The sequence below is a fragment of the Sporothrix brasiliensis genome (genome assembly GCF_000820605.1).
Source record: "Sporothrix brasiliensis 5110 chromosome Unknown Cont14, whole genome shotgun sequence".
NCBI lineage: Eukaryota > Fungi > Ascomycota > Sordariomycetes > Ophiostomatales > Ophiostomataceae > Sporothrix > Sporothrix brasiliensis.
The window spans coordinates 942,497-969,721 of NW_024467133.1; the positions used below are offsets into that span (position 1 = coordinate 942,497).

Below are 27,225 nucleotides of genomic sequence, written 5' to 3' on the forward strand. Positions count from 1 at the left end.
TCCAACCTCATGGACCAAACACCAGCGTCCGCACCTCGATGCTCTCGCGCGGCTCGGCGTCTGGCAGCGCCCGCGAGTCGCTGAAAGCCGTATGCGCCAGCCGGCCGCCCTGGACAGTTGTGTTGCCCGGCCGCAGGGCCTCGCTGTCAAAGCACTCGAGCAGCAGCCGCTCGTCGCCAGTCATGCCGCTCAGATAGTGCCACTTCTGGTCCGGGTGGTACTGGATGCCGGCCGTCTGGCCGACAAAGTTGCGCTCCTTGGGGTAGCGGTGTTCGACGGTAATGACGTCTTCGTCGCGGACACTCGCCGACGACGCAAACGCCAGCGGCGACGACTCGACGGGGCCCTTGTTGAGCGGGCGCCAGACATTGATGATGCGGAAACGGCCCTGCAACAGCGTCTCGGCCTCGTCGGCGGGCAAATGGCGGCGCACCCGATCCGCGGCGGCCTTGGCAGTCTGGTCGATGTGGACGCGCAGGACCGGACCACGCGCAGGGCCGGAGGCAGCGTCGGCCTTTTGCGGACGGCGGATGGTGTGATCAAAGAAGACGACGCGAGTGCTGCCCGGCACGTGCTTGAGCAACAAGGCCTCGACCTCCGGGTAGTAGTTCTTGCGGATGGACTCGTCGTCCAGCCACTCCGTCTCGGCCGACGGCGGCTGGTTCTGAACAACCAAAAAGGCGTTCTTGTTGAGCGACTCGGGCGAGCTGGCAAACTCAGCCTCGCGGCCGCGGATGTCCTCAATCATAACGTCGTGCGTCGCATCCGAAAAGTTGCGCTGGGGTTCACCCGCCGGCGGCGTGTCGACATAGTTGAAAGGCACGGCGCCGTCGGCCGGAGGAGAGAAGAAGTTGAGCGCAGCAATAACGTCGCCACGCGGGACGCGCTCAGTCGTGGCAGTGATGGCCATTTTAACGTGTGATAGTAATTAAGGAATATATGTGGTTGGGAGAGTGGTAGTTGGCGATGTGCAGTGGCTGTCGCCGAGGATAAATGTTGATGATGTTCGTTTCCTTCAACGCAAGTCTGAAAAGGACGACGCTTTCCTTTTATATTATACTCTACAAGCTTCGCATCATCATCTTGGAAATCAATGTTGATTTCAAATAGCCACTAGGAATACCCAGAGTGCCGGCCAACCAGCTTCGAGGTGCACCATGCGTCCAACTGTAAGACATTAAGGTGATGGGGAGACGTTTTGCCCCAGCGGACCTGCTAGTATTATTAATGATCGCCCCGATGGCCGCCGAGCGACCGCAAAGACGCCATCGGCAGCCAATATCACAAGGCGTTGGGCCAGTGCGGGGAAGAATATGTGTTTTGGAAACGGAGTACTCCGGCGTCCGTATTTGTGATTCGTTTATGACGCTGCCAAACAGTGAACATGAATCAACGTAGTACAACATACTGCCCATGCATTATGAGACTCTTCGTTATTATGACTTCATGCTGAAAGCGCGGATCCTCACGACTAATCGCGGCGTGTCCTGCACTCCTGCCTGGGCCTTCTGTCGTTCATAGGGCGTACCAGGTGTGACATACAGAGCACTCCTCTGTACAACGTATCACTGCGAGTCAGTCGGGATTTGGCGTAAAGCTGGCCAAGATTCTGAGAGCTGACGACGTCCTTTGCGAAATGACGTGATTTCCAGATTACCAAAATCGCGGATTTGGTCACTCGCGACTGGTCCTTCCGTTTATAGCCCATGACATCGCACTAGTGCGACCAGTGAAACCGTGCATAGGCCGCAGTCTGACAAAGCCGCCAATGCACAATGGATGACAACGGGACGTCACGTATCTCCCAGGGCCATTGGAAGCATCTCGAAAACAGGTGTACAAGCGGGAGGACAGGGTTAGAATAGCTGAGTCGCGGATGGAGTCGTACAATTACCCGGAACTACGATGCGCATTGTATTACTAGAGTTGTCAATGTCTCAGTGCAACTGTATTGTGAGATGTAATCTATCTCTCGACGGCCCGCGATTATGGAAAAGAAATAAGGACGTTCCTGCATTGTCCGATGATGTTGAGCCCATCTCTCTAAACACCATTAAATACAAAACGTAAACGACAAGAAAAGGAGGCATTGTGTATTGCCAAAAACACAACAAGACAAAATATAAAGGAAATGGGCGAAGGGCGGTTGGAAGGAGAATAAAAAACATACAAAGAGGCAAAGACGATAAAAGGAAGTACACATGGTGCACATAAGAAACGCAAGGCTAGCCAGCCTTGCCATGCTGACACAAGGAAACACGCAAAAAGAGACAACCCAGTCGTAGCGTGCCTGAACCACAGTACGATTCGCTGTATTACCATCCACTTGCACAACCCAGCCATGCCCTCGTAAATCCGTGAATGAGAAAACGCATATGCCAGAAGCGCAGACGAAAGGATATAAAACAGCCGAGACATATAAACACCAAAAAAGCACACACGCATCAGTCAAACACAACCGGGACCTATTGGTTCCGTTTCCGCTGCGCCCGAGTATTGCTGCCTTGCCGGCTCATAGCCGCGCCGCCCTGGCTGCTCTGCCGGCTCATGGGCGGGGCGTGCAAGGCCGCGCTGGACACGGCCGCCGCTGCTGAGAGGGTAGCCCCGCCGCCGCTGCCACGCTCGTTATGGTGGCCCGGCGTGACCGGCTCGTCGCGCGCTGCGCTCGTCGGCAGGCGCAAGTCCTTGCGCAGGTCGTCCGGGTCGTCGCGCTCGTGCCGCAGGTATGCCACGTAGCGGCTGTCGTGAGGCGAAAAGGCCGTGGCCTCGAGCACCTTGCGGCCGCCATTGGCATTGTCAAAATTGGATCCGGCACCGTGCACGCGCTCGTACTGGCGCAGCAGCTTGATAACCGAGAGGTCGGAGCTGACGTCGTCGCCGGAAAGCGTCGTCGGCGTGTTCGCATCGATCTTAGAGTGCGGCTTGGCGTAGTTGCTCATAAACATGGGCGGCATCTTGGGCTCGTTGACCACCAGCTTCTCGAGGTTGCTTGGCATCTCAAAGTTGTTCAGCGCCTCGAGACCCACCAGCCGGTCGTCCACGAAGTTGGCCGCCTGCTGGTTCTGGTGGTTGCCGCCACGCGTGCTACGCGTGGCATGCGACGGCACGCGCTCCATACTGGCGGCCGCGGGTGTGGCGTCGCGGTCGTCGTCGTCGTGGTCGCCCGACTCTGTGTCCGACGCCGACGAAATGATTTCGCCGTTGCTGTTCAGCTTCGTGCGGTGCGACAGCAGGTACTTGTGTGACGCGAGCGCGGCAGCATTGTACGTCATGGCCAGCTCCTTGTCGGTAAAGAGCTTGTCGATGCTGTACACCGGGCCCGTGACCTTGCGGTACGCCAGACGATCGCCTTGCCAGAAGGGCGTCGTGCCGTTGTTATCGGCGCGGCGCTGTGGTGCGGGCGAGCCATCGTCGTCGGCGCCGTTCCGCTTCCGTTTCCGCGTATCACTGATGCCCGACAAATCGTCGGCGGTCTGCCGCAGGCGCGTGGTGCGCTTGCTGTGAGTGCCGCCGGGGCTGGAGGGGTTGGCAATCGAGAACTGGTTCGGGTGGAGGAGGAGGGCCGAGGCGTCGGAGATCTCGAGGGCTTCTTTTTCTTTGGTCAGGCGGACCTTCTTCGCGGTAATCGCATTCGACAGACGCTCCCGGAGCGTCGCGGACAGTTGGCGGTGCTCGCGGTTGGCCGTGTCGGTCTTGAAGGCATAGGTGTTCTTGTGCTCCTGCGCCTTCTTTTCGTACTCAAACTGCGGGTGAGAAACAAGGGAGGTCAGGAACAAATTCTGCCTGCATGGATGGCGCCACGCCATGTTCGTTGTGTCGCTACTTACTTTTTGTTTCGTCAACTCGGCGTCACGCTCTTCGACGAGATCTTCAATCTCTTGGATCCACTGCTGAAAGGTCGGACCGGCCATCTCGAGCAAGCCACGACCGCCGCCACGACCCTCGGGGTCAGGGTCTCTGTTGTAGTCCCGCTCGCGGCTGTTGCGGTCCTTGCCAAGGAAGTCGAGCGGCCGGTCGGCATAGGGGTCGAGCCGCATGACCAGGTTCGTGTCGATCTGGATCTTTTGCAGCTGCTCGCGGTAGGTCATGTCGCGATCGCGGTTGAACTTTTCGGAGAGAGCGGCCAGGCGGTCGGTCAGGAGCTGGCGCTTCTTGTCGCGCTTTGACTGTGACTGGGTCGGGCCAGGTGAGGCTGCGCGGCGGTCAACCCGCTGGTCGGCGTCATTGCCGAGGCCGCTCTGTGGGTGGGCGTCTGCTGTCGCCATCTTTTGTGTTGTGCGAGTATGGGTGCGGGTGTAGGAGAGTGTCGAAAACGTATTCAAAGTGTCCGGAGAAGTAAGGATGAGGCAATCGGTTGAACGCTCGAGTGTTCTGGAGCAGCCACAAATTGGAGCTGTAGCTCTAACAAAATAAGGCCAAAGACGAGGAGGCTTGGGGTCTTCGGTCAACAGTTGGCCGATGGTCGAGAAAGGAGGGCGCTACTGGAGCGTTTTCTCAAAGACGCTCTCAAAACGAAGAAACGAAAACAATGCCCTAGAAAGACGAAAGTGACTGCAATACTATAGTGTGCCCGAATGTGCGGAAAGACACAAAGGGCCGAAAAGGTGAGAGGAGGAGTCGTAACTATCTTGCGAGGACGGCTCCTTTCCAGCTTTGCTGGTCAGAGATCAGAAAAGAGGATCGGAGGAAAATGAAAATTCAAGAAACTCCACGGCGGGAGAGCATGGGCGAACGACTGCATAAAAGAAAGAAGCGAGTGCTGGGAGAAAAGAAAATCGAGATCAAGTCGAGATAGAAAGACAGGACGTCAAGATGAGAAGGCGGAAGGGGGAAAGGGAAAAAATGGCTGCAGCTGCGACTGTGTAAGAAAATCGGCACTTGGTCGCTCCTGCTCGCACTTGTTACTGCTGTTCGCTCTCGTGCCTACCCAGTACGTTGAAGTAGCGCCGGCGCGGTATCATTCACACCATGCACCAGCTGAATGATACGACCAGCGAGAGCCTGGTGCTCAGGCTGGGGGACATGAGTCGGCAGGTGGCAGGGCCAGCCGCGTGTGATTGGCTGACTGCGTATTGTTGGTCATCCAAACAGTTCCACATTCGGAAACGGCAGTGCATTTTTCCGCGTACTCGGCGCTGTATCTACAGGGAAGGAAGGTGCGGATGGCAGGGCCAACAATATGCGACAGCAGCAAGGTTAGATTTGACGGTGACAACGGTGACATACCTGGTTCGTAACATGTCAATTGGAACCTCAAATGCTTCATATTGAAGTACAGGTGTAAAACATACAAAAAGAGATCTCCATGCGTGTTCATCGCGGCCTCGCGTTGCTTTTCTTCCAAGTGTGGCGTCATGTGACCGTGCGTATTTGGCGTTAGTAGCGAAAATCCTCAATCCCGCTTTGGCGCTACAGCGCGGACAGGTGCTCCCTGTCGTCACTTTCGGCTGTAGTTGCGCTGTAGAAACGCCAAACGACACCGAAAGAGAAAAGACGAAGAGAGCAACATACGCCTTGCAACGCCCCTTCGACCACTCCCACGAATATCCATACACTCTCAAAGCATAGACGAGGCCCTGAGGCCCACTACGGGAAAGGAAGGGCATCTTTGAGCGAGTCATTCATACATTGACTTTGCCAGACTCACTTGGAATCCATATACGCAACGATCTTTTGACTGCACGCCTCGCCGGAAGACCTTTATACCTTGACACACGACGCTATGGAGAATCTGTCCATCTCTGAACCGCCGCCGCTGGGCGGGCCTGGCGGTCCCCAGATGCGGCCACCCCCACAGCAGCAGCAGCTGCCGGCGCAGATGTTCACCACAGCGGCCCAGCTGCTCGACCTGACAGACAGTATGTGGGACGACAGATGGAGACAGAAGGAGGCAGCGAAGTAGGAGACGAAGTAGGAGAGCGACGACTAACACTGCGCAGAAAAGCTGATTGTCGTCTTGCGTGATGGGAGAAAAGTGTTGGGCGTGTTACGAACATGGGATCAGTTTGGTAAGACGGCGCCATGTCCACTCAAGTTGTCCAAGGGGCTATATTGCAGCTAACCACGACCCACGTTTGCCAGCCAATTTAATATTACAAAACGCGGTCGAGAGGACATTCCTGCCACCGGGCGCATTCGAGGCCAGCGCCGCTCCCGAGAGTGCCGCGCAGGGCCGGGGCCTGTACGCCGACATCCCGCGGGGGACGTACCTGGTGCGCGGCGAGAACGTGCTGCTGCTGGGCGAGATTGACTTGGACCGCGATGACGAGCCGCCACCGGGCCATGACAAGATCGATGCAGAGGTGATGGCGGAGCTGGCCAAGAAGAAGAAGGCAGCAGACAAGGTGGTGGAAAAGGCGCGGGTGAAGAAGCTCTCGGGCCTCGGCTTCGAAGGCGAGAACATGGGGGAGATCCTGCTGTAGGAGAGACGGGGTGTGAGAGACGATGCTCGCCTGAGACCAGCAGAGAACAAAAAATACAGAAATGTACTATGTGTGAGCAACATCGGTAGTGGTACTACCGTTGTGCTTTGCCATGCTATGGCATCCACTTATCGGGCACAGCCTACGGGAGAAGGGGGTGATGAGACAGATCTTGCGGCCAGAATGCCTTTTCATTTTTCCTGTCATTCTGCAGGTGCAGCTCTTCTCACCACTTCGTTCAAATATCCCGCCCTTAACATTTGATTTAGACAGCGCAGACCACACTCCGTCCCATGTTTTGAGAAAAGAAGGGGCGGCGGTCATAAAAAAATAAAAACGAATAAGTAGTGCATTCAAGCCTACGTACCCTTTCCCGTTCCTTTTTCTTGTTTTCTTCCCTTGTTTCTACTACAACCCGACGGAGAAGCCCTCCACCTTTGCGTTCCATTCCGCTGGAAAGTGCGGGCCCGGCGACCCATCCCACCCGCCCGCCAGCATGGCCACTGTCTGCAGAAGTGCGCCGCTGCTCGGCATGTAGGGTGTGGGCACGCGCGCGCCACCAATGGGGTAACCGGCATCGTCAAAGGCAAAATTGGGATCCAGCAGGTAGGCCAGGGCCTGGTGAACATCGCCGAGCCGCAAGGAGTTCATAGCCAGCAGCGGGAAGTCCCAGCCGTAGCTGGCCTTGAGGTCCCAGACCTGGCGGATCTTGTCGGCGGTGTTTTGGACGACGGTGAGGTTGAGCGGCGCGCCGCTCGTGTTGGACGGTGGCGGTAGCCAGCCGTAGATGCCGGCGAGGGCCGGGTGGTCGGTGGTGGTGGCCGGGTCGGTCCACATGTTGGGAACACCCTCGTAGACGGTAAATGTGCCATTTTCCACGGGCAAGGGTGCCAGTTTGTCGCGAACGTCGATCCAAGCCTGGGGCACAGCGTCCGTCCGATTTGTTATGCGCTGCTTCCAGCGGATCGCCACGTCCAATCCAAACCGCCAATAGGCCAGCTCAAAGGCCGGGTTGATGGTGGCGTTGGGATTGCCTGTTTCGGAGACAGGATACAGTGGCGGGCCGAGATCGTACACGCCCGTGGTCGTATTCAGGAACGCAAACGACGCCATAAAGTCGGCCGTGGCCGTGACGATGGCGTCCCACTGGTCCAGCGTCGAGGCGTTGGGAAACGCGCGGTAGTGCAGCTCGGCGAAGTATATTGGGTGCGGCTGCTGCCAGATGAGCAGGGAATTGATCTCGCCGGGCGCACTACGGCCGGTCGGGTCGGTCATCTTGCCCCAGCGCGCGCCCTTGTAGCCCTGCTTTTTGGCACGGTCGATCGACGACGGAAGGAAGCGTGTGTACATGTCCGGCAGGCTGCGGGCGAGAAGATCAAAGTGACCCCAGCGGGCAAAGTGGACGAGGTGCCAGAAAGCCATTTCGAGCTATAAGTGTGAGTCTTGTGATGGGCTGCTATGAAGACCACCGCGCACCAAGAGGGACATGACTTACATGGAATTTGCCATACCAGCCATTGTTGACAAGGCCTGTTACGTGTCAGCTGTGAACGAGAGTGCCGTTGTGTGAGACGTATATTTACCAGATTCTAGAATAAATGTCAGCTATGTCGAACCTACCTTTTTTTTTTTTTATTCGATCAGTTCTCGATGCAACTTACCTTGTGGAGCATTCGTCGATGCCGAGTTGACCACGGTCAAGTACTGCGAGAGGATCGTCCGCCGCTGGAGCTCTTTGGCCTCGGACGAGTTGCTCGCCGTTAGATCCACAAAGGCGCCCGTTGTCCAGTAGTCGGACCACCAGTCGGTCGCCTCGTCGGTAAGACCGCCATAGGACATGGGCACGAAATCGCCGGCGCTCGAAAAGGCGGCCACAAACAGAATCTCGGTCGAGTTGGCCGCCGTCAAAAGATAGCGGTTGGTGCCCGGCTGCGGGCCGGAAACTTGACCGTAGTTGTTCCACTGCAGCTGCAAGTAGTAGGACGTGCCGTTGGCATAGTCGGTGCCGTTGGTGCCGTCCTCGCTGGCGATTGTGCGCTGAATGGTGCCGTACCACGGGTCAAAGACAGTCTCGAACGTGTCATAACCAGAAGTTGAGGTGGACGGCGTGTTTGGGTACACGCCGACAAAGGGCGCGTCAAACTTGTTGGTGTCTGGGTAGGGGAAATCCATAAACAGCCCGAGATCGCCCGACGCCAGCAGGTCCGACCGGATGGCAATGCCCACCATGTCCTCTTCTGGATGAACCCATGTCTCGACCTCGACAGCGGTGCCATTGTACACAAACGACGACTTGATGCTGCCGGTCCACAGGTCGAGTTCCTGCGTGGCATTGACCAAATCCGTCTCGGTAACGGGCTTGGAGGCCGCTGCTTGCCCAAAGTCGAGGCCGATGCGCGCCAGGTTGATGCGCTGCGGGTTTTGTATCAGCCAGTCCGAGATGGCCTGCTCGGCCTGGTTCGGCTGGTCGTAGTTGACCAGGCGGCCGTGCGTCTCCCAGTCGAGGCCGGTAAAATCGGCTGGTACGGCTGTCGTGTTGCTGCCGGCAGCCGTGGATGGTAGACTGAAGTTGTGCCAGCCCCAGGTCGACAGGATGTTGTAGGGCAAGAAAGTTTGCAAGCCGGTGACGTCGGCGCCAAAGGCTAGATTGCCGTTGCCGACCTGCAGCGGCGTGGTTTTGGAGCTGGCATTGCGGCGGACGTTGAACGACTGCACAATCTTTCGGCGCGGGATCGTGGACTTGGGCGGGTTGGCGGCCTCGGCGACAAGGAGCAGCGACGCAGCAGCGAGGCCAGCGGAGAAGTGCATCCTTATATCGGAGAAATGCAATGTGAAGCAACGGTCGCGTATCACTTGATATTCGATGCTGCCTCGGAGAAAACAATTTTGTGCATCATGTAAAGTCCTCGAATGCCCCTATAAAAGACGAGGAAAGGTCGGCTGAGGCACCAGGCATGCGGGAACAATCAACCGACGACTGTGCTTGCTCGTCGCCGTCCAATATCGCTATCTTGCAATGACGGAAGAATCCATTATGCCCAAATAGAGGAGACGAAAGCTCCCGGGTGCAGGCGCCGTCAACTTAGCCGGCGCAGGCCAGAACCCCTCTTCTCGGCGCAACGCGGTGTCTGCTCATGTATGCGCAAGGATGATGGAAATATGTCGTACGGTAACCGATTTCACTTGAATTGAGTGCGCATCATAGCCTTTTTAAGAATAAACAAGTCAAATATAGCAGCCGTTTTGGCTGGCGGATTAAGGCGGTTCGGTCAATATGTGGCCGAGGCCAGCATGTTCTCCAGGAACAGTGGACTACATTCTCTTGTCGGGGTATATGGGCCGTTTGTCGCCCTCACGAAACAAATCGACCAGAGTATTGTTGACTTTCTTGTTTTTCCACAAGAAAGTAAAATAAGAATAAATCGAAAGAAGTGTCGAATAAATTAACAAAATTTTCCACAAGCAAAATAAAACGTAGTTAGAGATAAAAAAAATACGTCGTAGAGCTACTGCGAAATGAGAATGCCGTCGAGCTCCCTCGCAGGTTGAGGGATCTGTCAAATGGAGGAATGCGTTGTCGTTGTTCGACGTCGTTCTTTCAGGCCGATTTGCGGTGATGCTTGGATCTAGCGGCAGCGTATATAGGACGCCACAGTTGCGCCACACAACTTGGCTGGCCCCCTCCTTATTTGGCGCTCTCTGTTCCTGCAGTCCCAGCAACGGACCCAAAACGGCAACGACGTAAACATGCCAGACAGGCCCAGGCCAGCCTGACTGATCATCGCATGGAGGGGACATCGTCCACAGCCTCCGCCAATCCACCTAATCTGCCACCTACGTCGCACAGAGCCAGCAACCTGACTTGTGTGTCGCCGCCGCTCCCTAGAATTAAAATCGACTTCTCCTCCTTTCTTTTCGCCTCCAGTCGTGCATCCTGACGGTCTCTTTGCTCTTCGCATCCGATTTATGTGTCGCGTTATCGCATCTCCTGTCCTTCTTCCATCCCAACGTCGACGACTTTGTTCGCTCGAAACATTGCCACTGTCGCCATGGCCTCTCTCCTGACCACAGTGTACGATGAGCCATCGAGTGCCAGCACCGTCGAATCGCAACCGCATCGCTAACATCGTCGCAGGAACGCGCGCACGCGCAACCAATTCCGGCCACGCGCACCGGGCAAGGGCGGCAATACGAGCTACCAGCTGCGGCAATATGCCGAGGCGACGCTCGGTGGCGGCAGTCTGCGCAAGGTGGTCAAGCTGCCGGAGGGTGAAGACGAGAACGAGTGGTTGGCAGTCAATAGTGCGTACCCCGGTGCCCAAAGACCACCAGGAAACTTGGCAAACACAACTAACCTCCACCTGCAGTGGTCGACTTTTACAACCAAATCAACCTCCTCTACGGGGCCATCACCGAGTTCTGCTCGCCCCAGTCGTGCCCCGAGATGAAGGCCACCGACGAGTTCGAGTACCTCTGGCAGGACAGCGACAACTACAAGAAACCCACCAAGATGCCCGCGCCGGCCTACATTGAGCAGCTCATGGCCTGGGTCCAGAGCACCATTGACAACGAGGCCGTCATGCCCAGCCGCATCGGCGTGCCCTTTCCCAAGAACTTCCCTTCGCTCATGAAGCAGATCTTCAAGCGCATGTACCGCGTCTACGCCCACATCTACTGCCACCACTACCCCGTCATCCGCGAGCTGGGGCTCGAGCCGCACCTGAACACGAGCTTCAAGCAGTACGTGCTCTTTATCGACGAGCACAGCCTGGCGAGCGGCAAGGACTTTTGGGGGCCCTTGGGCGACTTGGTAGAGAGTATGCTGCGGAGTGACTAGAGGGATTGTGCTTTTGTTTTTGGCGAGGGCCAGCTCTGTTCTCCTCTCCTTCTGGCCCGTTCTTTGCATTTCAGCTTTCTTGCATGTCGACAGTGCACTTGTTTTATCCCATGCCCAGGGTCAGGGCTGGATGTTGCTGCGGGCCGCAGTTTTGCTTCGCGTTGACCTCTCTGCAAATTTGGGCTGTGTATTGTCTGGTTGGCGTTTTGTTTGCTTTTTCTATGGGATAAAAGGGATGTTACTGATATCAATACACTGTTTGGATTTAAGTGTATCGAGTGGACTGAGTGTGTCTGCTTGTGCAGTATTTGTAAATTCTGTTATGGAAAGTTTGCGAAGAAGACTAACGCGGCTTGACTTGCACTATGAATACCACACCATTGGCAACTGTATTCCTGCTGCCAAACACTTGCCAGCCTTGCCAGGACTGGTCGCTGAACGCTTTCATTCTGGTGAGTGATTTTTGCATCGGAATTTTACAGTTATTTTTTGATTAAATTTAAATACCCGATTCAGTGGCGCTGTTTCCACCCTTAGACCTTAGTGCCAGGGCGCGGCCGCCGGAAAACAGAGCCAATACCTGCCAAAACGCCTGCAATTGATTATGTGCCTCAGGCATCCACACTGTGCCGAGCCAGTGGCCGGTTCCTTCCTTCCACCATTTCCCCCCAAACCCGAGAAGCTTTCGTTTTTTCGAGTTTCGGTTTTGCATAACCTCCTCACGCCGCACGACTCTCTACCGCATCCAATTGTCTCGGCATCCACCCCCGACGACAACCCGACCCCCTTTTCTTCTTCCTCTCGCTCAATACACGCCAACATGCTGTCGAGACAAGCAATGCTCGCGGCCCGCACGGCTGCCTCCCGCCGCACCGTCGCCGCCGCGACTCCGGCTCTGATGCGCGGCTACGCTGCCGCCGCTGCCGGCTCCCAGGCCCAGACCAAGGACGTCAAGGCCCCGGTCGCCCTCTTCGGCCTTGACGGCACCTACGCGACGGCTCTGGTATGTCCTATGTCCTCCCGGCTACACTACCGTTGTCCCCGCGCCCCTTGGCACCTCCCCATCCCCCCTTGTCCTGTGCGTTGTTCGTTTCTCCTAATTGAATCATAGTACACTGCTGCCGTCAAGACGTCCACCCTCGACCCCACGGCCAAGACCGTTGCCGCCCTCGCCGCCCTTCTCGCCAAGGACTCCAAGCTCGGCGCCATCCTCGCTACCCCCACCCTGTCCACCGCCGACAAGACCGCCGTCATTGCTGAGCTGCAAAAGTCCACCAACAGCGCCAACCAGCCGACCGTCTCGCACTTCCTCCAGACCCTGGCCGAGAACAACCGCCTGGCCCTCCTGGGCGACGTGGCCACCAAGTTCGGCGAGCTGATCCGCGCCGCCAACGGCGAGGTCGAGATGATTGTGACGAGCGCGCAGGCGCTGGACAGCAAGACGCTGGGCCGCCTGGAGACGGCGATTGCCAAGTCGACGTTTGTCGGCCAGGGCAAGAAGCTCAAGGTCACGAACAAGGTCAACCCGGACATTCTGGGCGGCCTCGTGGTGGAGGTCGGCGACCGGACAATCGACCTGAGCGTGTCGGCCAAGGTCGCCAAGCTCAACAAGCTGCTGACGGACAACTTGTAAAGGGGTGGGGGCCCAGTGGCAGTTTCGCCGTGAATTGGAGAGGAGGGATAGATGACAGGGAACATGTTGTGGGTGTAAAGTCCCGTGTACTTTTTTCTATACTTTTTTTTGTTCATGAAGCCGAATTCAAATCATGGTGACATAAAGAAGAAAGGGGCGATGACCGAAAGTCTGTTTTAGATGAAAGGGCTGCGGCTGCAACGAAGAAAAGGGAAAAAGGAAGCGAGAAAGCGACATTTGTTTTGTAGAAAGCCAAAATAAGAAAAGGCAGCATCCGATTTTGCCTCAGAGGACACAGGGAGAAGGTGGTTTTGTGTATATAGTGTGTATTGTTGTCTAACCATTCCTTTGGAACATTTAGAAATTAAGTGCTAGCTTCTTTTAAACTATGACAACCTCGTGCTCCTTGAACGACACAAGAAGACAACAGCATTTTGAAGAAAGTAAAGAAAATCCACTGTAACAGACTACGGCAAGCAGCACGACAGCCAACAAGCAAAACCAAAAAAACTTCTATCCCGAAATGTATTCTTTATACCGCCGCCGTACTTTATTCCTTGTCTGCCTGTGCCTCATACTCGTTACCTTGCTCGTAGCTGTCGAGGCTCTGCGAGCTCTTGTAGCGCTGCAGCTGATCAGCAATGTACTTGTTCAGATGCTGGTCCGCCTCGGCGCGCTCGCGCACGCGCTCCGGGTTGTGGAAGAACATGGAGCCCGACCGCGACGAACGGCGGCTCATGCGTGAACGCGGATCACCGTCCTCGACAGCATCGCCGTTTTGTCCATTGGCACCATGAACACCATTCTCTGGGTAATCATGGCCCAGCTCGCCGTCGTTGGTTTCCGACTCGCCGTCGGTGCCAATGAGAAAGTCACTGCGCGCACCGAGCGAGCGGGCTGTCGACGAGCGGCGGATGCGCGGCATGGAACCCGATGAGTGCGGGGTGCCCGCCTTTTCGTAGCGGTCGAAGATGTCGTCAAAGTAATGGTTCATGCCGGCGCTGGGTGTGCGAGGAGTTTGTGGGAGACGGCAGGTAATGCTATAATACGGTTAGTACGGAGGCAGGAAACTATTGTGAGAAAGAAGGGACCAAAAACATACCCTGTATCGTGGATCATGCGCGCAATGAGACTTGTCCAGCCACACTGGTGCGTGGCACCGAGACCACGGCCCGAGTCGCCGTCAAAGAATTCGTAAAACCACAGGTTGTCCTTCCAAAGCGGATCAAAATCGAGCAGGTCGTTGCCGTCGTTGATGCTGCGGCGGCCGTCGTCATTGCGCACGTACAGGTGCTGCAGGCGGTGCTGAAGCTCCTCGGACACGTGGCCCAGGTGCATCATATCACCCGAGCCGACAGGGCACTCGACCTTGAGCGTGTCGCCAAAGAACATGTAGAAGCGTTGCAGCGACTCGACGAGCAGGTAGTTGACGCAAATCCAAACCGGGCCGCGCCAGTTGCTGTTGCCGCCAAAAAGGCCGCTGTCCGAGTCGCCGGGAATGTAGCCGACGGAGAACTTTTGGCCATTCACATCCATCGAGTACGGATGGTCTTTGTGGTACTTGGACAGCGAGCGGATACCGTGGGGGCTGAGGAACTCGTCCTCGTCCAGCATACGCTCAAGGAGGCGCACCAGGCGCTCCTTGCTAACAATGGACAGCAGAATGCGGTCGCCCTTACCGCGCTTGCGAATGGATGCCATGTTGCGCTCGGCAACGTCGCAGCGGTTGTTGATGAACCACTCGACACGGCGCTTAAAGGTCGGCAGGCGGTTCACCAGCTCCGGCTCCAGCGTCATCGTAGCGTACATGGGGATCAGACCGACCAGCGACCGCACAGGCAGCTGCTGAATCCAGGGTCCACCCCATGAGATGGCATCATAGTAGAAGCCATCCTCGTCGTTCCACAGCGAGGACTCGTCCTTCTCGCCCATGCGGAATGTCATTGCGTCACTGATGAGAATAAAGTGCTCAAAGAACTTGGTGGCCATGTCTTCGTACGTGCGGCGGTACTTGGCCAGCTCGAGGCAGATGTTGAGCATGCTCAGGCAGTAAAATGCCATCCAGCCCGTGCTGTCGGCCTGCTCGAGGACACCACCCGTGGGCAGCGGCTCCGACCGGTTGAACAAACCGATGTTGTCAAGGCCCAGGAAGCCACCCTCGAACACGTTCTTGCCGTCTGCGTCCTTGCGGTTGACCCACCAAGTGAAGTTGAGCAGCAGCTTCTGAAAGACACGCTCGAGGAAGTCAAGGTCCTGGCGGCCGTAGATCTTGCGCTCAATCTTGAAGACGCGGAACGTGGCCCATGCATGGACGGGCGGGTTGACATCGCCAAAGTTCCACTCGTAGGCCGGCAGCTGTCCATTGGGATGGCAGTACCACTCGCGCGTGTACAGATCGAGCTGTTTCTTGGCGAACTCGGGGTCGATCATAGCCAGGGTGATGCAGTGGAAACTCGAGTCCCAGGCGGCAAAGAAGGGATATTCCCACGAATCAGGCATGGACAGAATGTCGTCGCAGTGCATGTGCTTCCACTGGCTGTTTCGAATCGCTTTGCGATCCGGCGGCGGCGGCGGCTGGGTCGGGTCGCCGTTTGCCCACTGGTCCCAGATGAACAGGTAGTGCTGCTTGCACCACATCATGCCGGAGAAGGCCTGTCGCTGGACGTTGCGCATGTCGTCGGACATGGGCATGGGGCTGATTCGGTAGTAAAACTCGTCGGCCTCCTGGCGCTTGGTGTCGATTATGTTGTCGACCTCCTCTTCGTCGAGGAAGGTCTCGTCGCGCTTGGAGAAGCGGAAACGGACAACGGCGCACTCGCCGGGACCAACGCCGCCGTCCTCGTTGAACGAGAACCAACCGGCAAACTTGGTGCCGGTCTTGGCCGGGTTAACGGCCTCCTTCTTGCCGTCCACAATATAGTCATGGAAGGCATCCTTGACGTAGGTGGACTCGTTCTTGCCCTCGTAGAGGGCTGCAAAGTTGGTGTCGTTGTCGGTGAACAGCAGCTCGGGCTGGACATCCTGGTCGCTGGGACCAACACCAGGCGAGGGCGCCAGCAGCATGTATCGGTCGCCCAGGACGGGGTGGCTGGACTTGACGAGGTTGTCGTCGCAGACCTCGATGGACGGCTTGTCCTCGGGCTTTTCGCGGCCCCATGCCCACGTGTTGCGGAACCACAGATGCGGGATGATGTGGAGAGGTGCACGGTCCGGGCCGCGGTTCCATGCCGTGACACGGAAAATGAGGGCATCCGGGTCGTCGTCCTCCTTGGCGGTCTCAATATAAATATCCCAGTAACGATCCTCGGCAAAGACGCCGGTGTCGAGGATCTGGTACTCCTTGTCTTGCTTGCCGCGGCGCGCGTTCTCTTTGAGAAGATCTTCATATGGGAAAGGGGCCTGGGGGTACTTGTACAGGTACTTCATGTAAGAATGCTAGATGAGGCGTTAGTATTTGGAATGTGCGACGTGCGTGGCCGTATATGGCGACTGGGCCGGCAAAGCAATACGTACAGTCTGTGAAAGAGGAGGTCAGTACAAGATGGCATTGGGTCATTGCGTCGATGAGGGGAGAGACGAGATAGTAGGACCTACTGGGGTGTTATCGAGGTGAAAGTGAGCTTCCTTGATGCTCTCGCCATGATTGCCTTGGGGGTTGGACAGGCCGAAGAGGCGCTCTTTGAGGAAGGGACTGGTCTGTTAGCAAGATGCGTGACGCATGCGGCAGAGGATGAGCAGACGAGGAAACCTACTCTTTCTCGTTCCAAAAAGCGAAAGCAATGTTCTCGAGTCCGTGAGTGTCGCAAACACCGGCGATACCATCCTCGCCCCAGCGATAGGCACGCGATCGTGCGTGTTCGTGGGGGAAGTCTGAAGGACGTCAGTGGAAGCTGCAAGAGGCTGTTGAGGGGCAGGTTAAGGAGAGTCAAACTCACGGCTCCATGCGTCGCCATCGTGGCTGTAGTCCTCACGCACTAGAACACACGACAATTGTTAGATCACGAGCTTCTCGGGCAGTCTGGTGTGGACAAGCTGTTGTGCAGATGGGCATATGCACACACCTGTCGCCCACTGGCGCTCCGAGACGTAGGGACCCCATTTCTTCCAGTATTTCTCCCGCGTGCGATCCTCCTTGAGACGCTTCTCCTCCTCGGTGAGGTACTCGCGGCCGTCGACGAGGACCATGGTGACAATATGGGACGGCGGGATGGTGGTGGGGGGGGGGGGGTTGGAGAAAGGTCAATTGGACGGCTCAACTTGGAGCAAGAGGCCAGAAGGTAGTAAGTAGGCAGGGAGAGTGGTAGAGACGTGGGAGAGGAGCAAAGACGAGATGAAAGAGGACGGAAAGAGAAGGCTGGGCGACAAAGGGAACAAGGAAGTGAACTTGTCACGAATGCGCTTCGATTCGGGAGTCGTCGTTTGTTTGCCGCTGATCTTTTTGCTGTTTGTCTTTAGGAGCTTTCTTTTCTCAGATGATCTGGTGCGCCACTTGTGCCTGGCGCTAGAGCCAAAAGCCGGAGGAGAAGAAAAGGACCAAAAAGCAAGTAACAGGCACAGCAGCAATGCAGGAAACGGATGCGAGCTGTCGAGAACGGATCGGGTTCCTCTCGAGTCCAAAAAGTAGGTAAAGGAAAAAATCGAGAGTTGCTATTGGGTGTTCGGAGATCAGAGTTAGTAGTGGGGTGGTGATGGCAGGTGGAAGGCTGCCAAGGAAGGTGGTCTAGATTACGAGTGACGAACGGAGTAGTCTACGGAGTATATCGTAATGCGTCGTTGCCAGAACGTGCCTGCCAAATCAGAAGAGAAGAGACCCAAAGACGGCAATTACGAGACATGGGGCAGGGACGAAGGATGACGGCAGGGAAGGGAAGGTGTGGTCGCCACCAACGTCGAGCATTTAGTAGAGAAGCTCCGTTGCTCTTGCCGGATTTCTGCGAGCAACAACGCGAGGAGGGAAGGTGCAGAGGACGGCAGGAGGGAGGCGAACTCGAGCACCCAACAAGCTTTTGTTCTTTCCGGGTTCCACCCTACGAGTGCTACAGGAGCACGACTTGCTCCGTTTAATTGCTCCGGTTTCTTATGCACTGCAACCCGGGCGGGATCGGTGAATGATAGGAGAATCTGCGGAGCAGAGGAAGCTTGGCCGACCCGCCGGTACTAAAAAGGACAAAACGCAAAACTACAGACAAAAGCTGCGATGGCAGACGATAAAACAGTGGGGTGACGTCAATGGACTAGTTTGAAGCTCCCTGGTGCTGCCTAAGACCACAGAGCCTTTAGAGAGTAATTACATTCGTACAGTGTCTCAGTGTCGTGAGGAAGGGGCGGAGGAGATAAGTTGCACTTGCAGAAAGCACAAAGCAAAGCACAAAGCACCCAAGAGCAAAAGCTCCGAAAAACAGTGCGACCAGGCCGTCGGCTGTGTCTCACATGCAGCAGCCAGTTGAAATGCAGCACTGACAGGAAGAGATGCAGATAGATGAGTGTGCATGTGCGAGCGTCGAGTGGGGTCCACGACGCAGTGCAACGATATTATGGTCAAGCAGGCTGCTGCTCGGCCGTGCGCAATTGGTTGTTCAAAGTAAGTCTGTTCAAAGTCATAACGTCATCACTGTGCCGGGGTGTCAGGATGAGACTTCCGGTCGCTATGAGCGGTGAATGGAAAACGTGCGGAGAGCAAGGAAAAGACATGGGACATGAAAGCACAGTGAACCATGGCTCCAGCTCCAGACGATACGTCAATTCGGCTGTTATTCTCATCACAATTCGACAGGAACTGCATCTTCAGGTCCCGTGTTGCTGCTATTGTTGACTACGCGCAGCGGGGGTGCGGCAATTGGGTCTTACTCTTGCTCTGCATTGTGTGGTTTGGGTTGGTTTGAAGCTTCGTCGTAATTTTGGGACTGGGGCCTGGCCTGGTCTAAAAGTTTGGCGCGGGACTGGACAAGGTAGAGCAGGGGGCAGGGCAAGGGGCACATCTCGGTCAGGGGCGCAGCTTGGTCAGCGCACGTTTGGAGGGTTTTTCATGTGCTTTTGTTGTTGAGACTCGTCCATCCGCCACAGTAACTTACCCATACTATCGACATTCAACAAAGGGCGGCCATCACACGGAGTTGGTTGTTCATGCGTGTATGTGAGAAGCTTCGCTATGTTTTACGTCTTTGATCTTTTTTTGCTCTCTTACAGAAAGAGACACAATGAATACTACGGCCAGCCAAAGCCCAATAAATCCAACGAGGCAGAACGAATTAAACAAGGCCGAAAAACAGAAAAGGTAAAGGCAAAGTGACGCGAGCATACGCCTGTTCTCCCATCTGTCTGACCCGAGAAAATTTGTATCATGCTCTGCTATTTGCTGTTCGCGGGCTGTTGTCGCTGTCATCAACGTCATCATCGCTGTTCGTTTGTCTTCCGTAACGTTATAACTTGGCCTTGACGGACGCGCCAGGACCCGTAGCCTCCTGGTTCACGACCACGTCGCCGCCAGCTGCCGGACCTGCGCCGTCACCAAAGAAGATGACCTGCACCGTGAGATCGTCCCTGCGATTGTTAGTGCCCTGAAGACAAGATGAACAGATAAAAGATAAAAAAAAATGAAGAAAGGAAACGAGTGCACGGGGACCTTACCGGTAACGTCTGGAAAAAGGTGCTGGCAGCGTCAGGAGGGCCGACACCTGCTCCTCGTTGGAGCCGCCCAGCGCGTTGCGCACCAAGTGCGTGGCCGCGTTCTTGTCCTTCACCACAAACCTGTCTTTGTCGTCGGGCGAGATACCCCACTGCCGCAGCCGGATCGGCGTGCGCTCGCCGTTCTTGCCAGTGCTGCCCTCGACGGCTGCCTCGACAGGCAGCGCGTTGCCCGCCTTGCGGCCAAAGACCTTGGACCATGCCGACTCCATGGCCGAGCTGCCCGTGTTGCCGCTGTGGCCAGCCGCCTTGGCCTGCGACTCGATCCACTTGCCCACGAGGCCGACGGCCTCTTCGTTGGTCAGCATCTCCCAGAGGCCGTCCGTAGCCATGACGATAAAGTCGCCGTTCTCGGGCTCAATCTTGGTCGTCGTCACCACCGGCTCGGCCGTGACGTACGGCGGCGTGCGCATAAACGGCGACTGGCTGCGGCCAAAGAACGAGTTGCGCAGGCGGTCCGAGACGTCGCGCGTCCACTTGTACGAGGCATCGCCAAAGGCGCGCGTGGGCTCCAGGCCGCCCAGCACGCGGCCGTTGCGGATGACATGCTCTTCGCCAGGGTGCAGGCCACGCATGCGGGCCACCTCGTCGGGGTTGCTGCCGGTCTGGTCGACCGAGAGCGGCGTGGCAGTCCACTTGCCCGACGGTGAGCGGCGGCCAAGCACCGCGCGCGAGTCTCCGGTGCAAGCCACACGCAGCAGCTTTGATTTGCTGTCGTAAAAGGACAGGAGTGCACACGAGCCGGACAGCGCCGGCGCCAGCAGCTCGGCGGCAACCGTCTTGGATTTTTGGCTCAGGACCTTTTCCGCGCTCTGGTTGACAATATCATCGTCCAGACGCGTGAAGCCGATCTTGATGGCGCCCTCAATGGCGTCGGCTGGCGGGCCGGCCTCGCTCGGGGCAGCCTTGTACGTCTCGTTCAGCTCGCGGGCCACGTAGTTGATCAACGCCTGGCGCAGCTTTGCCGACGTCGTCCATCCGCTGTCAAAGGGCAGGTTAGCATGGATTTCAAAACCATTTGAAGCAGAAAGGGGGTACACATACGAATGACCGTCAAAGACGCCCCAGAACATCCAGTCGGAGGAGTCGCTGCTCACAACGCTGCCGGCAGCGCTCTTGGTCGGCACCTCGACAATCTTCTCGGCGTGGTCGTCCTCGATCGGGTCGTTGCTGGCCAGCTGCACGAGGTCGTAGCGAAGGACGCCCTTGCCGCGGTTGATCCCGTACGACTCCTCGTTCGTGCGCAGCCGCTGCGTCACTTGGTCGGGAGCCAGCATCTCGAGCACGCGCCGGCCAGACCCGTCTGTCATTTTCAAGATCGGTCCGTCGCCGACCAGAGTGCCTGTGCTCAGCTCGTTGGCGCCAATGACAAGCACGTTACGCGTCGTCTGTGCAGCTTCCGAGCCCGTCGTGGCTCCGGGCCCCGCCAGGGATGCGCCCGTCGTGGATGTGACGGCACCCGCCGCCGCCGCCGCCGCTTTCGTCGAGAACAGAGACTGGCCCGCAGGTGTGCCGCCCTGGCCCTGGTATGCGTAGTAGGCGCCGTAACCGACAATGCCCGACACGAGCGCAACGGACAGCCGCCGGACGTGCATGGAGGAGTGGAGCGGCTCGCCCGACGAGTTGGGCGGCGGTGGTAATGAGGACGACGACGATATACGCGACGATCGCCGCTGCAGCGAGTGGACAAACGGTGTCGACGAGAGGTAGCGCACTCGCTGGCTGTTGAGGGCCTGGTAGTGCTGGTGATTGTGGGGATTGTGGTGGGAGGCGGATTGGAGGAAGAGGGCGGCGGAGCGGCGGTTTGTGCGTTGTAATAGGCCACGGACCGTATGCTGGCTCGTTGTCCGGAACGCCCGTACTGCTGCGCGACGCATGAGGGCGGTGGAGGGCGAGGCTGATGAGAAAAATTCAAAGGAGAAAGCACGTCCTAAGGAAGCCTCCAATAAATGTCGACGATGGCGAGACGGGAAGTTCTAAAACAGCAGGGGTTTGTGGTGAGGTATGGCAGTTCGGCAGAGGCGGTGTGAACTGTACATAGAGTGAGATATGCTTGTCGACTTCATAAGGTCGATTGTCCCTGTCCGAAATATCCTTCACAATGATCTCAAGATCCTTTGAAGACGAGGATGCGGATTGGAAGCCGTCAGCGGAGAGACGGTGGCAGAAAGAGCAGGCAGGTGCCCACCGAGGAGGTGCTTTGCCACAAAAGAGGAAGGCGGGCAAAGACGGGTGGGACCTGGGGGGAAAGAGCGACGGTGGCGCGGGGTGGGAGGCCAGGCATGTATCAATTTGCGCGGAGCCAGGGCGAGTCTGGATGACAGGCCGGGATAGGTTGCTAAGTAATACGAATTAGAACCTGACTGGCTGAGACTGCGGAGCCAAGTGACAGGCGTTTGCACGCTGTAGTGGCATGCGACGTTAGCGCCTGATTGCGGCAAAAGCCTCGGCTTAAGGCCCCTATAGGCTCCACGAGTCACAGGCCGTCCTCTAAGTCACACCTTCCCATGTGCATTCAGCCTTGCTGTTGGGGACGACTTCTACGACGTTTTTTTATTTTTATTTTTTATATACAGTCAACTCACCGTCGGAGCTATTTCTCTGAAGAACGAGACATACTGCGTACGCGCGCACGTACGCAAACACACACACACACACGCACAATGGCTTCTGCACCTGTTGCTGACCAGACTGCTCCGGCTGGACCGGCCACGGCTGCCGAGTTCGAGGCATTCGACAGTTTTCCCTGGTCAAAGCATCAGGTCTTTTTGGTAGGAGCCTGGGGAGGTTTGGGGAAACGATTGCACTTTGGAAGAATGTGCAGTAACTGACAAGGAACAGCTTGGCCTCATTGAAACCCTCGGCGGCCCCGCCGCCCTCCGCCCCAATCCGACACACGAGGGCAGCGCCGCCTTCTGCCGCACCGTCTTCTTCCGCCGCCAGACTGGACGCCGCGTCGACTTCTCCCGCTATAATAGCTTCCGTGCCGACCATCCAGAGTACCCATCAATCGACAGGCGGTTGCTGAGTGCGCTGTATGCGGCGTCTGCCAGCATTGAGGGCGAGCTGGGGCTGGGCGACTTGTCCCTAGGCGGTAGCTCGAAGACGTCGTCAACGTCGGGGCAAGAAAGTCTAACGTCGCCCAATCCGCTGGCCTCGCCCAGCACGAACCGCAACAGGCGTCTTGCCGAGGCCGTGGCTGCCGGGCCCGTGATCAACCCTTTTGACGGGACACCAACACCACCGGTCGACGAGGAGACCAGCAATGGCAGTGGTGTGGACATTCCCTCGTGGCAGCGGAGTGCACCACGTAACACGCTCAAGGTCGATCGTGTGGCGACACCAACAGGGACGGGCGGGGGCGGTGCAGGTGCCGGCGAGGCGCCGTACTCGGACAAGTTCGCCAAGGTCGTGGAGGCCATTCAGACCGGCAAGGAGCTTGAAGGCATCAAGCAGATCCCCGACACGATTATACGGCAACCAGTACGTTTGCCACCCAGATGCCATACATACGACCTCCAAGTATCATGCTGACTATCCAGGGCATCTCGCCGATGGGCAAACTGAAGGCACCACGTAAGCCGTGGGAAACTGCCGCTTCGGCATCACCCCTGGCATCCGGCCTCTCGTTCATTGATGGCGCTCTGACACCTTCGGACGGGGAGCAGGGACAGCAGGAACAAAAACTGGGATTGGGAGGGGGCCAGCCTTTGGTAGACTTGGAGTTCCCTGAGCCACCTCCGTCACCACCTGCAGAAGGGGAGATACCGACAGAAGCAGACGGTGGGAGCAACCCGGTGGCTAACTAAAGAAAGGGAGGTGTATTTCAAAAGCGAGCATTATTGTTTTAATTATTGTAGTCTAAACCATCTGGGGCTTTGGCTGCATTTCGAGATTCTCAAATCGTGACACAAATCGTCATCTTTAATCATATCACACAGTACGGGGGACACAGCCTCAATATGTATCAATGATTTTTTATTATTTACTTGTCTACCCGATCCTCTTCCCCCCTCCTGTATATGTACAAAATATGCGAGAGAAAAAGGAATAAAACGAAACACTCGAAATGGAGCAAGTGCACGAAAAGAGACGCGGTAAAAACGAAAAGAGAACAACAGAAATATGGGGGGACAAAAAGGGGACAACGTTATTTTTGGGTGTAGGCGGTGGCCTCGTATGATGTTTCTTTTTCTTTGATTTTTTCTTCTTCGTTCATCCGCTTATGACTATCCTTTGTCGTTGGCCGTGTGAACGTGCCGCCACCCTATACGCCATAGGCGACCTGGCCCAGAGGCTTGTCCTCGCCGGTACCGGGCGCCATGAAGTTGGTCTTGGGGTTGCCGGATGCCTTGGCGGCGGAGCACCGTGCCATTGTAGGAGAGCTGTCGTCGGTTAGTAAGAAAGAATGAAATGAATAATGGAAACAGAGACAAGAGAAACATATGGCGACCGGGAAGTACGAACCTTCTTGAGATGACATCAGTAAAGTAAAAGTTCTCAATGACCTTGGTCAGCGGCGCACCCGTCGCCTTGGTGCCCTTGTTCTGGTCCGCCAGCTGCACCTTGCTTAGCTGCTTGAGTGCCACCGGCTCCACAACATCGTATGCGGCCAGTGCCGGGCTGATCTCCACCATGCGGTCGCGCACCTGCGCCAGGTCATCGTAGGCCAGGGGCACGTTGAGGAACTCGCTCGCCGCGCGCAGAATCTTCCAGTCCGTGCGTGCCGCACCGAGCAAGCTCGTGGCGGGTCGCGTCATCTGCACGCGACCCTCCGTGTTGACGTAGGTGCCAGACTTCTCGGTGTAGGCGGCACCGGGCAGGACAACATCGGCCAGCTGCGCACCCTTGTCACCGTGGTGGCCCTGATACACGACAAACGCATCCTTGGGGATATCCGCCTCGGTGATCTCGTCGGCGCCGAGCAGCCAGATGAACTTGGGCTTGGTCTCTGCGACGGCGGCCGACGGAGGCACGAAGCCAACCTCGTAGGCGCCGGCACGAGAGGCCTCACGCTGCAGGACGTTGTAGCCATTCCACTCCTCGGTCAGGAACGTGGCAGCGTTCTTCTCGACAAAGCCGCCAATCAGCTCGTAGAAGCCCTTGGCGTCGGCATGCTCAGTGACACCCGAACCCACAATGATCATGGGGCGCTTGGCGGCCTGGAGCTTCTTGCCGAACGGACCGGCCAGAGCCTTCTTCAGAGCGGCGTGGTCGGTGCCGAGGTGCTCGAACTCGAAAGTGGACTCGAAGGGCTCGCCAACAACGCCAATCTCCAGGTCGGAGCGCAGCCACTGCTTGCGGATGCGGGCATTGAGAACGGCGGCCTCGTGCCGCGGGTTGCTACCGACAATCAGGATGGCGTCGGCTTCCTCGATACCGGCAATCCGGGAGTTGAAGATGTAGTTGGAACGGACGTCGACGCCATGAGCGACAGGGGCGCTGCCATTGGGGGTGTCCAAGGCCAGATTGTCAGAGCCGAGACGATTCGCCAGGTCTTTGAGGACGACGAGCGACTCAACATCCACGAGTGCGCCGGCGATGGCCTTGAACTCGTTACCCTTGGGGGCAGCCTTGGCGAAGCCGTGGTTGATCTCAGCCAGGGCCTGCTCCCACGAGGCGGGCTCGAAGCGGCCATCGCGACGCACCAGGGGGATAGTGAGGCGCTGGGTCTTGAGGCCGTCGACAGCAAAGCGCGACTTGTCGTTGATCCACTCCTCGTTGACGTCGTCGTTCAGGCGGGGGAGGACGCGCATAACCTCGAGGCCACGCGAGTCGACTCGGATGTTGGAGCCGAGGCCGTCGAGCACATCAATGGACTCCGTGTGCTTCAGCTCCCAGGGACGGGCCTTAAAGGCGTACGGCTTGGAGGTCAGGGCACCGACGGGGCACAGGTCGATCACGTTGGCGGACAACTCGGAGTCGAGGTTCTTCTCCAGGTAGGTACCGATCTGCAGGTCGTTGCCACGGCCGGTCGAGCCGAGCTCGGGCATGCCGGCAATGTCGTTGGCGAAGCGGACACAGCGGGTGCAGTGGATGCAGCGGTTCATGGACGTCTTGATCAGGGGGCCGATGTTCTTGTCCTCAACGGCGCGCTTGCCGTCAATCTCGTGGAAGCGACCGCGGTCCGCACCGTAGCGCATCGACTGGTCCTGGAGATCGCACTCGCCACCCTGGTCGCAGACAGGGCAGTCAAGAGGGTGGTTGGCAAGCAGGAACTCCATAACACCCTCACGGGCCTTGTGGACCAGTGGCGAGTTGGTCTTGACGACCATGCCGGGCTGGACGGGCCACGCACAGGAGGCGACGGGTTTCGGCGCACGCTCGACCTCCACGAGGCACATTCTGCAGTTGCCGGCAATCATGAGCTTTCTACAATAGAAATATCTGTTAGCTGTATTTCCACCGATGACAGATGGTTGGCATATTTGCCGATCGTATGTCATATGCCATCGTTTCTCGAATGCAGTTGCGTCATCGGCTAGATTGGGGGATGCACGCACTCATGGTAGCAGTATCTGTAGGATCAACAGGTTAGATATTGTCACTCCAGAAGACAAAACGTGAAATCGTGGACCAGGCCAACTCACCTTGGGACCGTCGCGCCCGCCTTCTCGCAGGCCTGGATCAGGGCCGAACCGGCTGTATCACATTGTCAATATCTCGAATTCTCGGCCCCCGAAGTCCTCGTTCGGAGGTCATGGCCAGTTGGACAGGCTGTATAGCCTGGGCATACCTTCTATGGACACCTTCTTGCCATCTGTTTAGCCCCAACCTCGTTAGTATCACCATGCATGTCGTTGATAATCAACACAGGGGTTGTCAAGGCGGTCCGTACCGATTGTGAGCTCGACCTCCGCTGGTCTCTGTGCTGTGGCCGAAAATGCCCGTGACGCCCGGACGGCGTGTCTGCCGGTCCGCAGCGCTGTCCGGGAAAGGGCTTGCCGGAGCATTGTGGTTGTGTGGGTTGTGTAGTGGGTGGAGGTGGATTTCCAATCCGAGGCGATTATGCGGGAAAAAACCAGCAAACAAGCCGCCGTGACGGTTTGCAACGGAGAGCCGGAAGAGGGCGGCGACGGGACAATTGGTGCTCGGCAACCGATAAAAACGTGATCCCGATGATCAGGAGTCGTCGTGGAAGGGGGCGCGTGCGGTCGTCGGGAGCCTCGCCTCGTTGCTGCTGCGCTGCGTGTCGTTCGTTGCACACTGTTGGGATTTTTCGAGGTGGGCAAAATGGAGACAGCCAGGCTGGGACAAGGGAGCGAATTGCCTTTCCGCTGAGAGCGGCCGCGATTGGCTTCGGGCGGCCTCTGATTGGCCAGAGACAACAAGAAAGACCCCACAACCGGAACGAAGCTCAATGGGCGGTGTGATTGGGCAAAATCTGGCATGAATGGCTCCAAGTCTTCCGGTGTTCGTTGAGTGTTCTTACTTTACAGGCGGTAACTGGACCAGTATCAAGGACATATCCGATTCTATCCAGTTCAGACTTGGTAAACTGCGTGCTTCTTTATAAAAATCTTGGGATATTAATATCGCCCAAAACAACACACATATGTACCGTATTCGACCGCATTCACGTGACATATCACACTAAAGCCAGCCCCTGAAAGTACCTGTAGTTCAGCGACGATTGTGACGTGGAGTAG

General features: G+C 57.0%; 10 protein-coding genes across 10 annotated transcripts; 4 read left to right on the forward strand and 6 right to left on the reverse strand.

The window, feature by feature from the left end:
- Positions 1 to 7: 7 nt before the first annotated feature.
- Positions 8 to 910, reverse strand: SPBR_03819 (uncharacterized protein; the record flags this gene model as incomplete). The annotated part of the gene is made up of 1 exon (XM_040762109.1): positions 8 to 910. The coding sequence occupies one exon, from the start codon at positions 908 to 910 to the stop codon at positions 8 to 10; it is 903 nt and encodes a 300-aa protein (XP_040622958.1).
- A 1,555-nt stretch (positions 911 to 2,465) lies between these two features.
- SPBR_03673 (deacetylase complex subunit) lies at positions 2,466 to 4,265 on the reverse strand (the record flags this gene model as incomplete). Its single annotated transcript, XM_040761963.1, has 2 exons — positions 2,466 to 3,743; positions 3,828 to 4,265. 2 exons carry the CDS (start codon positions 4,263 to 4,265, stop codon positions 2,466 to 2,468), a joined length of 1,716 nt encoding a protein of 571 aa, XP_040622959.1.
- A 1,457-nt stretch (positions 4,266 to 5,722) lies between these two features.
- Positions 5,723 to 6,422, forward strand: SPBR_03852 (U6 snRNA-associated Sm-like protein LSm1; the record flags this gene model as incomplete). The annotated part of the gene is made up of 3 exons (XM_040762142.1): positions 5,723 to 5,858; positions 5,940 to 6,008; positions 6,082 to 6,422. 3 exons carry the CDS (start codon positions 5,723 to 5,725, stop codon positions 6,420 to 6,422), a joined length of 546 nt encoding a protein of 181 aa, XP_040622960.1.
- A 408-nt stretch (positions 6,423 to 6,830) lies between these two features.
- On the reverse strand, positions 6,831 to 9,230 carry SPBR_03618 (uncharacterized protein; the record flags this gene model as incomplete). Its single annotated transcript, XM_040761908.1, has 3 exons — positions 6,831 to 7,850; positions 7,918 to 7,952; positions 8,084 to 9,230. The coding sequence occupies 3 exons, from the start codon at positions 9,228 to 9,230 to the stop codon at positions 6,831 to 6,833; spliced, it is 2,202 nt and encodes a 733-aa protein (XP_040622961.1).
- Positions 9,231 to 10,471: 1,241 nt separating this feature from the next.
- On the forward strand, positions 10,472 to 11,259 carry SPBR_03835 (maintenance of ploidy protein MOB1 (MPS1 binder 1); the record flags this gene model as incomplete). The annotated part of the gene is made up of 3 exons (XM_040762125.1): positions 10,472 to 10,494; positions 10,558 to 10,724; positions 10,790 to 11,259. The coding sequence occupies 3 exons, from the start codon at positions 10,472 to 10,474 to the stop codon at positions 11,257 to 11,259; spliced, it is 660 nt and encodes a 219-aa protein (XP_040622962.1).
- Positions 11,260 to 12,079: 820 nt separating this feature from the next.
- Positions 12,080 to 12,892, forward strand: SPBR_03833 (F-type H+-transporting ATPase oligomycin sensitivity conferral protein; the record flags this gene model as incomplete). Its single annotated transcript, XM_040762123.1, has 2 exons — positions 12,080 to 12,262; positions 12,371 to 12,892. The coding sequence occupies 2 exons, from the start codon at positions 12,080 to 12,082 to the stop codon at positions 12,890 to 12,892; spliced, it is 705 nt and encodes a 234-aa protein (XP_040622963.1).
- A 550-nt stretch (positions 12,893 to 13,442) lies between these two features.
- SPBR_03571 (glycoside hydrolase family 63) lies at positions 13,443 to 17,077 on the reverse strand (the record flags this gene model as incomplete). Its single annotated transcript, XM_040761862.1, has 6 exons — positions 13,443 to 13,893; positions 13,995 to 16,327; positions 16,487 to 16,583; positions 16,645 to 16,762; positions 16,828 to 16,866; positions 16,954 to 17,077. The coding sequence occupies 6 exons, from the start codon at positions 17,075 to 17,077 to the stop codon at positions 13,443 to 13,445; spliced, it is 3,162 nt and encodes a 1,053-aa protein (XP_040622964.1).
- A 2,234-nt stretch (positions 17,078 to 19,311) lies between these two features.
- On the reverse strand, positions 19,312 to 21,453 carry SPBR_03639 (uncharacterized protein; the record flags this gene model as incomplete). The annotated part of the gene is made up of 3 exons (XM_040761929.1): positions 19,312 to 19,432; positions 19,520 to 20,557; positions 20,621 to 21,453. 3 exons carry the CDS (start codon positions 21,451 to 21,453, stop codon positions 19,312 to 19,314), a joined length of 1,992 nt encoding a protein of 663 aa, XP_040622965.1.
- A 786-nt stretch (positions 21,454 to 22,239) lies between these two features.
- On the forward strand, positions 22,240 to 23,385 carry SPBR_03784 (uncharacterized protein; the record flags this gene model as incomplete). Its single annotated transcript, XM_040762074.1, has 3 exons — positions 22,240 to 22,347; positions 22,418 to 23,059; positions 23,119 to 23,385. 3 exons carry the CDS (start codon positions 22,240 to 22,242, stop codon positions 23,383 to 23,385), a joined length of 1,017 nt encoding a protein of 338 aa, XP_040622966.1.
- A 458-nt stretch (positions 23,386 to 23,843) lies between these two features.
- SPBR_03603 (NADH dehydrogenase (ubiquinone) Fe-S protein 1) lies at positions 23,844 to 26,529 on the reverse strand (the record flags this gene model as incomplete). Its single annotated transcript, XM_040761893.1, has 5 exons — positions 23,844 to 23,961; positions 24,044 to 25,921; positions 26,080 to 26,094; positions 26,167 to 26,218; positions 26,415 to 26,529. The coding sequence occupies 5 exons, from the start codon at positions 26,527 to 26,529 to the stop codon at positions 23,844 to 23,846; spliced, it is 2,178 nt and encodes a 725-aa protein (XP_040622967.1).
- Between the last annotated feature and the right edge of the window lie 696 nt (positions 26,530 to 27,225).